General features: G+C 33.9%; 1 protein-coding gene across 1 annotated transcript in view; it reads right to left on the bottom strand.

Moving 5' to 3' along the window:
- Nucleotides 1-4,448: 4,448 nt before the first annotated feature.
- The window catches only part of LOC100920809 (zinc finger protein 93-like), a 33,121-nt gene continuing 23,476 nt past the window's right edge, over nt 4,449-14,093 (bottom strand). Inside the window, exons 11-12 of the mRNA XM_031963334.1 lie at nt 11,613-11,708; nt 4,449-6,844 (exon numbers count right to left, since the gene is read on the bottom strand). Coding sequence (XP_031819194.1) covers nt 4,959-6,844; nt 11,613-11,708 — 1,982 coding nt within the window. The 3' untranslated portion in view covers nt 4,449-4,958. The remainder of the gene's footprint in view (nt 6,845-11,612; nt 11,709-14,093) is intronic.

Below are 14,093 nucleotides of genomic sequence, written 5' to 3'. Positions count from 1 at the left end.
CCCTCCTTTCCGCATCTATTACTGAGCCTCAAGTTTTCCTTGGAAGTTTTTGTTTGTTCTGGTGGCGGTGGGAGGTAGAATGAATACAATGAAGCAAATCAACCTTGTAGATGGATCATACACAGCAAAAGCTCAATCATCAGTCACGTTCTTCCCAAAATTCACTTTCAGCTATACCAGCTACAACTCATTCTAAATAGAAAATGAATTCTATGTAATAAATTACTGTCCCTATCGTGTAATTATTGTAGGTTATGCATATACATGCAAATGTATATGTTTATATTATATCTTATATGTCATATATCACATATTACATCATATTATATATTTTTATATTATATATATTTTTTTTTGACATATTTCCATGCATTATTCAACATATATATGTGGAGAGCGGAGAAAAATGAAGCAGAAGTAAATGGATGCTACTTCTAAATATAGAGCAAATTTTTACTACTGCTTCAACACAAAAAATTTCAGACTCTATGCTGATGGGTTTATGTATGTAAAATAATAAGCCTGGTTATATAAGGATACTTTGTACATCTATAAGGATGTAGCTGTAAGTATTCAATGAAATATACAGACAATTGACACAAGAAAATAAACAATCTGGAAAGAAATACTTTGAAAAAGGTTTACCCACATCAATAAAGCAATACAAAATAACAACTAAGAGGTTCCCTTTCCTGATATTAAAGTTGTTTAGTTTAGTTTAGTTTTGTTGTTGTTTTGCACACAGCGTCTGCAAGACAGTGGAAGGAAATTAAATTCATTTACTACTGGTTTATTGTGGTCTTGTTGGTTAACATTTTGGAAATATTCAAATTATATCACATAAAATTGGTCATACCTATAGTAGCAGTAATCCTGCTACCAAGAAGAAAACAATTTGAGAAAACGATTTAAATTAGTGAGGAGATTTGAGGAGGAAACATTTAGAAAAAGATTTGCCAACTCAGAAATTGTTAGAGCTGGAAACAAATTAATTTTTATTTTATAAACCAGAAAACAACACATAAGAAAACATGACATCTCAACTATCTAGTATTTAAAGTGACAGCCATGAATAAAATTTCTTCTACATTAATATAATTAATATACACCAATAGTATGTGAATAACAGGAATTTTATGAAGTCTGATGAAAAACAAATTACCTCTGAAAAGTTTTTCAGTGATCATATTCAAAGGGTTTTTTTTCCATTTAAAAATTTTAATTTGTATTCCAAACTTTAACACCCAAAGAACAATTTCCTATTTACACACAGCTGAACACAAAAAAATATACAATACCATGCACTTCCATTTCATACCAAATTTCTCTTTTAAAAAAGCATATAATAAATTGAAATGTAATCTGTCTCCAAAACCATTTGTACAGGATTTTTTCCTTATTTGTGGAGATGAATGTTCTGCCCTGCATAAGGGAATGGGCAAAGTTAGAGAATTCTAGCCTTTCCCAGTCTTGCTTTGGGACTTTTCAAGTGCCAGTAGAGTCACTTCTGGTTTCAAGCTTCAAGAGAAAAGTTCTAAGGGTTCCTGAAGATGAGAAGATATGAGAGGAATGGGCAGTCTTCATGATGTCTTATTCCCCCGCTTCTTACACCAGAGACTTCAGGGAATCTCCTGAATAAATCCAAGTCTCTCTCTCCAGAGTGGGTGATCTTTCTTTCTCAGTGAGTGCTTTTATCTTGTATTGTTTGGTATATACTCCTATATGTACTTTCTTTGATTTCTGTTTTGCTACTGATTTGGATAAATGGGTTTCTTTGCTATGTGTTTTCTTGTTTTCTTTATATGTATTCTTTAACTTTTCATATTTGTGTTTATGTATATTCTCAATGTGTTTTCTTTTATTTTCTCTATATATGTTTTTGATTTCTTTTATTTTCTTTAATTTGCTATGTGTTTTCTTTGTGGAAGTGGGATTTGGTAGGAAAGTTTTAGGATTAAAAAAACACCATTGCTAACTCTTGCTCCCCTAATTAAGAGAGAGAGAAACCTTTATACTAATAAGCATAGTCAAGCAAAGTAAATTCACACAGTGGTTATGCCCAAAAACTGTATATCTTTTTTTGCACGTTGTGCCCATCATCCCATCATGGTCCTCTTCAGGAACAAAGAACAAACAATAACAATAACTATTGTCTTTCTGTTTGGAGGTGGGTAACTTGCTTGTCACAGGCCCCCTGGAGATTATATATATATTCATTGTTTTGATCAAAGTTCTTTAAAAGTTGTTTTTGGAATACTGTATTCCATGATGTTCTCTAATTTTTAGTATAAGCTGCTGCCTTTTCTGTGACTCTGGTGATGTTTTGTTTTTGTTTTTGGTATTGTTTCTTGATGCTTATAGTATGTTTTGTTTGATGGGATGATCTGGATTTTGACCATAATATTCCTGAGATTTTTCCTTTGATTCTTTCAGGAAGTGAATGGTGGAGTCTTTCTCCATTTTGCCCTATAGTTTTAGTATATGACATTGAAATAAGTAGTTTCATTTATGACTTACTGAAATATGTTTAGGCTTTTTATAAAAATGTTTTTCATGGAATTTAATGATTCTTAAATTATTTCTCTTCAACTTGTTTTCCAAGTCAGATGTTTCTGCTATATTTAGCATTTAAAATTTTTTTTGCATCTTTTTTTTTGTTCAAATATTTCTTGCTGCTTCATAAAGTCATTGATTTCTGTTTAATTTATTCTGGACTCAAGTAGTCCAATACTGAGTAAGTTTTAATACTTTTTGCTCTAAATTACTTATTCTTTTTCAAACTCTTTCCTTCAGAGTTTTATTTTTTTTCTCTTGCTTCATTTCATCTAAGCATTCATGTAATCTTTGTGAACATCCATTATTTTGTAAATTAATGCTTTTAGTTGTCATAGAGTTATTGTTTAGGCAACTAGTTGTGTCTGATTCTTTGTAAGTCTATTTGGATTGTCCCATTTTTTGGGAAAGAAACTGGATTGGTTTGCCATTTTCTTCTCTAGTTAATTTTACAGATGAAAAAACTGAGGCAAACAGGGTGACGTGACTTGCCCAAAGTCACAGAGATAGTAAGTTATCTGAGCCTAAATTTGAACTCAGATCCTCCCGATTCTAGGGCTGACATTCTATATAGCTGCCCCTGTCAGAGAGCTAATGTCTCTTTTTAAGAATCTCTAGTTTTCAATAATTTTGTATATTGATCAAAATTTCCTTTGATTTAGTCATATTTCCAGCTTTACTCTTCCTTTGGGGTTTTGAGTTGTAGCCAAGTTCCATCTCTTAGTGTGCTTTTAGGTGGGAGGTTGGCTTGTTTAGTCTCAACTTAGGTCCCATAAGCTTCTGTACTGACCACATATTGGAATTACAGTGCTCGAGGTCCTCTACTGAATCCCAGAACACAATGCTAAGCCCTTCAAAGCCCCTGCATGCCTGGGTTGTCCTATCCTGCTGCCAAGCTGCTCTGCTAAGTGCTCCTTCCCAGGACTTATAAGGTTCTCACCCTGGGGTTCTGTAGAGGGGAGTCCTCTACTCTTTCTGCTTCTAAACACAGAGTCCTTAAAAATTATAAGTATCTCCAGGCTGTTATTGTGGTTGAGCTGGGGAGCTGGAGTTGACTTTACTGATGGTTCCCTTTCCTATTGCTAAGTGGCTTTCAGCTAACTTTTTTTTTGCAACTCTCAAGTCATTTAGTACAATTTCTTACTGGATTTTTTTTTTATCACTATTTACACTGACATGAATTTCAGGTTTTTATTAGGATAGGTATGTGGGATCCAGGTTGCCTGCCTTAATTCAAGCAGTCATACTGTACTGAAATCTGTCTCGTTAGTATTCAGAACACTGAATGATTTCTAATATTTATATCTTGTGCTCAGTAAGAAATTTTTCAGAGGTTAAAGTTTTTCACATCATTATATTCATGGAGAATTCAAGTTCTATGAGGAAGGAGAAGAAGAGGGAACAAGCATTTACACAGAGAACACTTACTAAATTTCAAGTACTGTGCTAAGTATTGTCATCTATATTTTACAATTAAAGACACTGAGGCAAACAGAGGAAAAGTAATTTTTCCAGAACAAAGGATTTGTTCTAGTAAATGAGGTCAAATGTAAGTTCATGATTTCCTGACTCCAGGCTCACAGCTTTATCTACTTCATATACATGAAGTTCTCAATAAATTTAATTATACTCACCAAGACATCTTCTATACCTGAAAGTTTTTCCATGTCACATATTCAAATATGTGGCATAGGAGTGCCGACTGACAGAACTGAGGATATTTAGCCCCAAAAGAGAAGACTTTGGGGAACATAATAGTTTTCTTTAAATATCTGAAGGCCAAGTATATGAAAGAGGAAAAAGAAACTATTCTGACTGTCCCTAAAAGGCAGAAAGTTGTAGACAAGATTGACCTGTTGAAAGAAAAACTTCTTTACAGAAAGGTATCCCAAAATGCAATGGGTTGCCTCATGAAGTAGTGGGTTTCCTCTCAAACAGAAGTCTTCAAGCAAAGATTGGATGATAATTTTTTCAGGTATGTTATAGAGGGGATTTTGTTAGGCACAGTTTAAAAGTGATGGTCTTTGAAATTAAAGATCTGAGATTCTATCAATTATTTGATGTTGCTTAAGAAATGAGTTGTTTGTAAAGGCAAAGATGAAAACTTTGGTGGTTCATAAGGCATGAATTGTTGCTAAATATTTTGCCATTTTTATGATTCCTAAAGGATGAAGAGTTGGTGAAGGCTTTCCCACATTCATTATTTTCAGAGAGTTTTTCTCCAGTATGAATTCTCTTACTTTAATTCAGGTTTTCTTTGTCTAGGAAAGCTTTTCACAGTCTGTACACAAAAGGTGTCTTTCTTGTATGAAGTCTCTGATACTTCATAAGGTATGCACGGTAGCTAAAAGTTTTTCTTCCTTCATTACATTCAGTCCTTTTCAATATGAAATTTCTTATGTACACTAAGGTTTCTCCTTGTTTGTGGAGGCTTCTGCATCTTTATTACACTTTTTCTGATGTGCACTAAGGCCTATTCTTTGTTTGAAGGCTTTACCACAATCAATACATTTAAAGAGTTTCTCTCTGGTATGAACACTTTCATGCGCCGTAAGACCTATCCTAACTCTGAAGGATTTTCCACATTCATAACATTCAAATGGTTTCTCTCCAGTATGAATTCGTTTGTGGTCAGTAAGAGTTGATGGATATCGGAAAACTTTTCCACATTCATTACATTCAAAGGGTTTCTCTCCAGTATGAATTCGTTTGTGGTCAGTAAGACTTGACTGGTAAGTAAAGGCCTTTCCACATTGATTGCATTCAAAGGGTTTCTCTCCAGTGTGCATTCTCTTATGATCATTAAGTTTTCCCTTTTCTCTGAAGCTTTTCCCACATTCACTGCACACAAAGGGTTTCTCCCCAGTATGAATTCTTTTATGTTCTGTAAGTTTTCCACTACGTATGAAGCCCTTTCCACACTCATTGCATACAAAGGGTTTCTCCCCAGTATGGGTTCGTTTGTGTACAATAAGGTCTGCTTTGTCTATGAAGGCTTTCCCACACTCACTGCACACAAAAGATTTCTCACCAGTATGACTTTTCTGATGTCGTCTAAAGTTTGATCGATTTTTGAAGGCTTTCCCACATTTATCACATTTAAAGGGCTTTTCTTCACTATGAATTACCTTATGATCATTGAGGTTTCCCTTGTCTATAAAGCATTTACCACATTCATTGCACACAAATGGTTTCTCTCCAGTATGACGTCTCTGATGCTTCCTAAGGGATGGTTTAGAACTGCAGCTTATTCCACATGTTTGACATTTAAAAGATTTCTCATTTGTATGACATTTCTTATGTTTCATGAGATAAAACTTTATTTTGAAGGCTTTTCCACACTCGTTGCATTCAAAGGGTTTCTCTCCAGTATGGCATTCCCGATGGCGTCTAAAGCTTGTTCTACTTTTGAAAGCCTTATCACATTGATCACATTGGAAGGGTTTTTCTTCACTATGAATTATCTTATGTGCATTAAGATTCCCCTTATCTATGAAACATTTACCACACTCATTACACGCAAATGGTTTTTCTCCAGTGTGATATCTCTCATGTTTAATAAGGGATGAGTTGCAGCGGTAGACCTTTCCACATGTTTGGCATTTAAAAGGTTTCTCAGTTGTATGACGTTTCCTGTGTTTCATAAGACATGTCTTATATGTAAAAGTTTTCCCACACTTACTGCATGCAAAGGGTTTCTTCTCAGTATGAATTAACTTCTGTCCACTAAGTTTTCCCTTGTTTATGAAGGTTTTCCTATGTTCCTTGCTTTTAAGAGTCTTTTCTCCACTACAAATTTTCTTATGTGCAGGAAGATATTTCCGAGAGCTGACAGTTTTCCCAGGTTCGTTAGATTTGGATGGTTTTTTAACATGAGCTTTTCTATAATATTTAATAAGGTCTGAGTGATAACTAAAAGATTTTTTCTGTTTGTTGTACTTACGAATCTTTTTACCTAACGAGATTTTGTAGGCCTTAAGAATAGTTGCATGCTTCTTAGAGGTTTTTGCATGTATCTTGCGTTTATGGAGAGTTGTTCCTTTTTTAACTTTTTGTTGTAACACAGGGGTTACACCTAGATTTCTTCCAGATATATTTTGTTCATGAGTTACTGCCATAGGGGTAGATGCTTTGTCCTGGTTGTCCTTCTTCTGTAATGTGACATCACATTTCCTGTATTTTCCCAATTTGGAATCCTGTATAACTGTTTTCTTGGGCAACTCTCCCTTGGAAATGTTCTGCTTTGGCACTGACTCCTGGAATTTACAAGTAGTCTGCTGAATAAGAGAATCTGAAAGCAACAAAAAGATGTCACTATCAACATTTGGTGAGAAAGAACAGTAATTTTCAGTAATTTCTGATGAAGGTAAAGGTTAATAGCTCTCTTATTAAGAGGCTTTAACCCAATTTCAAATTAGCTGAGGAGATAACAGATAACAGATCTTCTTTAAACAATGTTAAATCTCAAAAACTAAAAGTGTGATTATCATTTTCCTGTGTTTCACCTTTTTGCTTTTTTTAATCTGAAATTATAATCTACATTTTCTGTTTCTTTTGAATCATTGTTAGCAAGTGGAAAATTGTCTTAATTTTCAAAAATACCAAACAGGTTCATTCTATAAATTACTAATTGATGTCACATTCTAATGTTTAGAAAATTCTAGCATCTTATCATCAAAGAAATGGCTTTTATGCACTGGGAAAATAAAGCAATGACCACTAAGACCTAGCATGGGTTCAAGATGAATTAGTGGTGCAAAACAAACTTTATCTCCCTTTGTTGCTAAGTTTCTTTACTGGTTGCTTGGGAATAGAGAAAGGTAGGATATTTAAATCACAGGAAAGACACTGACTTAAGTGTACCTAAAGGAATGCAACCAGAATACTGAAGGGTCCAGAAATGATATGGTATAAAAAATTGTTGAAACAAATGAGAATATTTAGCTTGGAGAAAAGAAGACAGGCAGAGAAACATGGCAATTACCCTCAATTATCTGAAAGTCAATTAAGGGCACTAGATATTCACTTTTCCTCTTAACGACAAAATTAGGAACAGTGGGGTTTTGGACTTGGACTAGAACTGGGCTCTAAAGGAACCAAGCTAAGCTCTGAGGTGGGGGTATTTTGGCTCCCACATAAATTTGGGAAAAATAAACTTGTATATTTGTTATTATACCTTTTCAAATAAATATTTCTTTGTTAAAGCCAAAGAAAATTATAAGGAAGCATTTTTTTCTCTCAATATGAACAAAGTATATTCTCATTATTAGGTTTCCAAAAGAGAATTATCTGTTACATAAAACAGTGACCTCACTATTTCAGGAAGTATTCAAGTAGAGGGTGGATGACCATAGATAAGGATTATTACAATCCTTGGGTGGCTGTTCTAAGGGATGTATCCTTTCTGCCTTCTTACCTAAACCCCTTGAAATGCCTAACTCTCTTTAAGGCTCAGATCAAATGCCATCCTTAAGAAACCTTCCTTAATCTCCATCTTCCCCACCCCCAGTTGTTATACTATCTCCCTGACAGAATTATTTTGTCTTAATTTTATATCTATCCTGTATTTACTAATCTATGAAAAATTTATATTCCCCTAAGAGAATCTGGAGTACCTAGCACAGAATATGGCTCTTAATAGATATTTGATAAATGTCTGTTGATTTTGATTCAAGTAATTAATTTTCAATAATACATTAAATGTCTACTGTGTATCAGGAATTGTGATAGACTCTGTAGATAATAAGAAAATAATGAAATAGTTAACTAATTCCAACTATGAGATTCTAGCCTTATAAGTCTTTCTCATTCATCACAGAGTCAGTGCTAGGGGTTTGAGAATTAACAAAAAAGCTATTGTAGAACCATTTATTCCAATATTACATAATATGTTTGAAAAAATAGATAAAGAATGGATCCAACAAAATTCCTTTTAGGACTCAAATATGGTCTTGATACTTACACCAGATCAAGTCAAAACAAAGAAAGAAAATTATAAACCAAATTCTCTAAGAAATATTGATATAAAAAATTTTAGAAATCTTAGCAAGAACACTACAGCAAAGATCATACACTGTTAGGCTGGACTATGCCAAAATGCAGGGCTGGTTCAATATTAGGAAACTATAGCATAATTTTCATATTAATAATAAATTCAACAAAAATATCATTTCAGTAGATCCATAAAAAACTTTTTGATGAAATTCATTCCTATTTTTAAAAAAAAACCACCAAGGCATAGAAAAAAAGTATTTTCCTTAAATAAGTAGTATATATCTAAAACCAAAAGCAGGCATTAGCTTTTGCAGTAAAATCAGGGGTAAAACAATGGCCCATTATTATCATTATTGCTCATTATTATGCTAAAAATGCTATTTAATTGCTAAATATTTAATATGCTAAATTGCTAATTTAGCTAAAAATTTAATATGCTAAATTTAATATGCTAAATAAAAATGCTAAATATGCTAAATATGCTAAAAATTTATTTTCCTTGTTTTCCTTGCTAAAAATTAGCAAGGAAAACAAGGAAAATAAATTGAAGGAATAAACATAGTCAAAGAGAAAACAAAGTTTTAACTTTTGCAAATGATATGATAGTTTATTTTAAAAACTCTAGAGAATCAACTAAAAAAACTAATGTTAAAAAAAACTTCAGCAAAACCATGAAATAAACTCATACAAATACCAATATTTCTATATATTACCAACAAAATCCATAAGGAAGACAGAGAAAGAGAATTCTTATTTAAAATAATTACAGACAGTATAAAATACTTGGAAAGTTTACTTGCCAATAAACACAGGAACATTAGGAACATAATTTCAAAACACTCACCACAGACAAAAGGCAGAGCTAAAGAAATGAAAAAATATTAATTGCTCATGGATATGCCAAGCCTAATAAAATGACAATGCTACCTATATTAATTGATTTATTTAGTGCCATACCAATTAAACTATTAAAGAATTACTTTATAAAGCTAAAAAAATAATAAAATCCATGTGGAGGTCAAGAATATTAATAGTATTAATGGGGGCGATAGAAAGAGAGCTTACGAGTACCAGGTCTCTCATTATATATACTACAACCTGTAACTATCAAACAATATGACACGAAGCATGAAAAAGAGAGCTAGATCAGTGGAATAGATGAGGTTCACAATGTACAGAAGCAATTGAGCTTATATAGAGAATACTACTGTTCTATAAGAAATGATGAATTGAATGGTTTCAGAAAAACCTGCATTTAAGGACAGATATATCTTCATTTCTCATTTCACTGCACTATTCTGAGATATCTCTGACTGACTTCTCCACCATGTCCCCTTCCTCTAGTAGATTCTCCTCCCCTATTCAACATAATTCCAAAGGACTCATGATGGAACATGCTTTCCACTTCCAGATAGAGAAATATTGGACTCATAATATATTTTCTTTCTTTCTTTTTTGGGTGTGGCTAATGCAGGAAACTTTTCTGCATGGCTCTACATATTTGTAATGGGGGGGGGGGGGAAACAAAAGAAGCTAGTATATGGAAGAATTAGCACCGAATTAAAATCAAATGTTCTAGATTTCCCTATAAACTTTGATCCTATCCAATTATTTAAGCACAGCAAGTTTTAAGTGAATATTTAATCTTATAGTTTTCAAGGATTTCTTTGGAGAAAAAAAATTATGTAAACTTTATAATAGCTTTCTATTTCATTTTCCCCTCTACTATTAATTTGGGTCTCTTAATAGTCACATTGACACTTGAGATTTTCCTAGACACTAAATTATTTCAATTGAGATAAGAAATGGATAGGGGTAAAAGAATTTATGATATCTATTTGGTGGTTATAAATCCCAAATCCCTTCCTTGTTTGCAATTTTTTAAATACACTAGATTTGATGCCATTTTCTTGTTTAGTTATATTTTTAACAGATATTTTTATTTCTTTCTGCCCAGCTATTGTAATTTCCAAATTCCTTTCTCTTTCTAGCAGCTTTAATCCAAAAATTTTCATCTTTCTGTAAAAATTTAAAATTTAAGAAATCTGTCTTTGGTTCAGAGCTAATTTTGAATTCTGGATTTATGCAGAAGCATATAATGAATGCAGATTTTGCCTCTTACAGCTCTCTGAGTAGATAATAATCGTTGTCAATAATACCTAATAATGAATCACTGGACATTTCTATGACAGTTTTAAACATCATGTGAATAAGGATGTCAACAATGAGAACAACCTGGGCTAGCTTGATTAATCTGGTCTCTTTACCATTTTAAGGGACAAGTTTCCCTTTAGATCTTTCTTCTACAATGTATTGATTATCCCCCTCTGAAGCAAAAATAAGGTTAAGATCCTTGGCCGTAATTAGGGGGGAACAGTTGCCATTACTGCTATCCATAGCCAAGGAAACTTTACATCTTCATGTGCATTTTTATTGTACTTATTTTCACATACAACGTTTTTTTAAATTGTATTTAAAAATACAATGTGTTTTTATTGATCTTGTTTTCCCATCACCTGCATTTTCCAGTCCTCCTCCCCTAACAAACTTAAAATATATAGAGATATATAGGTATATATTAAATGTACACAAAAAGAAGAAGAAATCTATCTTTTTTCTGAGTCTGGGGTGAAATATGAATGAAATGAAAGAGAGAGATAAAGAAAGCGAGAGAGAGAGAGAGAGAGAGAGAGAGAGAGAGAGAGAGAGAGAGAGAGAGAGAGAAAGTGAGGTGAAAGATCAGGGAATGGAGTAGAGTGGTGCAGCAAAAAAAGATCACTAGCTTGATGTCCAGGAATCTGGGTTGGAAGCCTGAGTCCATCGCTTACTACCCATAGTAAGTATGACCAAGTCACTTATCTTCTTTAGGTCTCTGTGACCATCTGTAGAATGAGGAGACCTCTCTAAGAACTGCTTCAGCTCTAACTCTGGCACTGTATTAGAGACTTCACATTGCATTATCTCTATAATGCTCCACTAACCTGGGGAATATTTCAAAGGTCCAGTCCCATGACTGAGAAGCTGAGATGTTGTACCAAGGAGTCCCTCGGTTGTGGCTCACTCACCTGGACCAGGGATTTTGGGGACTTCTTCTTCTGGTGGCCATGGTGCTTCACTTCTCTCCATCTGGGAGATCACATCTGGCTGGAAAAGGAGGGGCCCTGTTTATGGGGAAAGAGGTGGAAAGGACTGAGGAGAGAGACATCTCATGATGGGATCCCACACCCTTAATTCTGTAAGAAAAAGTAGGTCCAAGTGGAGTGCAAAGACCTCTGAAAGATTCTTTGTATTGTATGCATAGGAAGCATGGGGAGATGAGTCAGTTGGTTTGGGGCTTAGACAGAAAATTAAGTTTCACTGACCCATTCTTTGCTAAGAAAATAGGAACCTGGGGCAGCTAGATGGTGCAGTGGATAGAGCACCAGCCCTGAAGTCAGGAGGACCTGAATTCAAATCAGGCTTCAGAAACTTAACACTTCCTGGTTGGGTGACCCTGGGCAAGTCACTTAACCCCAATTGCCTCAGCAAAATAAAAATGGAACATTCCATGTCTTTGAATGGAAATCAGGGACATCAAAAGACTGTTCAAGTCAACTGAACATGAGAAAACGAGGATCTGGATTAGGTTGCATAGGAGGAAAGTTGGATTAATAATTCCAAGAGACATAGTCATTGGAGAACACACAGGACTTGATAAGAAATGGGATCAGGAAATGAAAGACATTTCTATCTTGGAAGAATACGAGTCCCACTGGAGAAGAGAGGAAGTTGGAGAAGAAGATTTGTTGGGGGGGAGGGAGAGAAATGATATATTTGGTTTAGTTGGAAAAAAGACTGTATTTTGGGGTAAAATCCAAATGAAGAGGCTCAGAAAGCTATCTTGAAGTGCCTGTGTGAGTGAATAGAGAGAGAGATGTGAATTTCCAAATTCTCAATAGAGAAGGGATAGTTAAAAATTGGAGAAGGGAAGACCTGCCTGAAATGGTGAGAGTATAACAGAGAGAGAAACACACAGGGCCAGGAAAAGGAGGAAGCAGAATATTCATATAAAGATTTTGGAATGTGAGGCTTAGAGGAAACATTTCAGATAATGGATATGAAGTATTTTAAGAGGAAAGAGGAAATCAGGTTAGTGCAATCTCATAAACCAAACAAAAAGGGAAGGGTCGTTCAGAAATACCAAACACTTCAAAGTGGTTAAAGATCAAGATTTAAGGAAATACCCCTTTTTGTAGAAAGAGAGATGGCACAAAATGACAGAAAAATCCTTGGATGAGGATTTTTGATTCTTACTCTGACATTGACTAGTCATATGATAATGGAACCAAGAAAAGGCATCTCTTTTGTTATTATTTCTTCAAATATAACTCAGTCTAATAGAAGAACAGAAATGAAGAATTGCCCTAATGGTAAAAGCAGAAGAAAAATTCACCAAAAAAAGAGAATTTCTTAAAGAGCAGACTTTTCCAAATGAAAAAAGAGGTAAATTCAAGAGATGAATTTAAAAAATTCATTGAAGAAAATAATTCCTTAAAAGTTGGCTTGGGGTTAATGGACTTTATGAGATACCAAGAAACAATCAAACAAAGCCAAAAGAATGAAAAAATAGAAGAAAATGTGAAATATCTCACTGAAAAAGAACTGATCTGGAAAACATATTAAGGAGAGATAACTTAAGAATTATTGGACTGCTTGAAAGCCATGATCAAAGAAAGAGCCTAGACATCATATTTCAAGAAATTATGAAGGAAAAGTACCTAAAGGGTAAAATAGAAATCAAAAGGATCCACCAATTATCTCCTGAGATCTCAAAATGAAAACACTTAATATTATAGCCAAAATCTAAAGTTTCCATATTGAAAAGAAAATACTACAAGTAGCCAGAAAGAAATCATTCAAATATTGTGGAACCACAGTCAAGGTCACACAAGATTTAATTGCTTAAATATTAAAAGAACAGAAGACTTCGAATATGATATTTTAGAAGAGAAAGGATTTAGGACTGTAATCAAAATTAGCTCCCCAGCAAAACTGAATATGATCTTTCAGGGGAGAAGGGGGAAAGTTGACATTTACTGAAATAAATGACTTTCAAGCATTCAGACCAAAGCTGAATAGAAATTTAACATTCAAACAGATGAGAAATATAAAAAGCTAAACATGAAAAAAGTAACCAAAAGGGAATCACTAAAGTTAAAATGTTTAAATTTCCATGTGGGAAGATAATACATGTAACTCCTAAGATCTTTGTATAATTATTTAGGCAGCTAAAAGGTGTTTTCATAGACAAAGGGTATAGATGTGAACTGATTGATGTAGGAATTGTCTCCCTTCCAAAAAATGAAGAGGTAAGGAAGAGGTATGCTGGGAGATGGGGGAAGAGAAAGAGGAAATTTTTTTCAATAAAAGAGTCATGCAAAGAATAGCTTTTAGACTAGAAGGGAAAAGGGGTCAATGCTTGAATCTCACTCTCATTGGAGCTGGTTCAAAGAAGGAACACTATACATGCACACTCAGCTGTGTATAGAAATGTAATTTAACCAAAG

This window comes from Sarcophilus harrisii, chromosome 3 (genome assembly GCF_902635505.1).
Source record: "Sarcophilus harrisii chromosome 3, mSarHar1.11, whole genome shotgun sequence".
Taxonomy (NCBI): domain Eukaryota; kingdom Metazoa; phylum Chordata; class Mammalia; order Dasyuromorphia; family Dasyuridae; genus Sarcophilus; species Sarcophilus harrisii.
The sequence above is the reverse complement of the archived record's forward strand: the minus strand, read 5'-3'. Positions and strand labels throughout refer to the sequence as shown.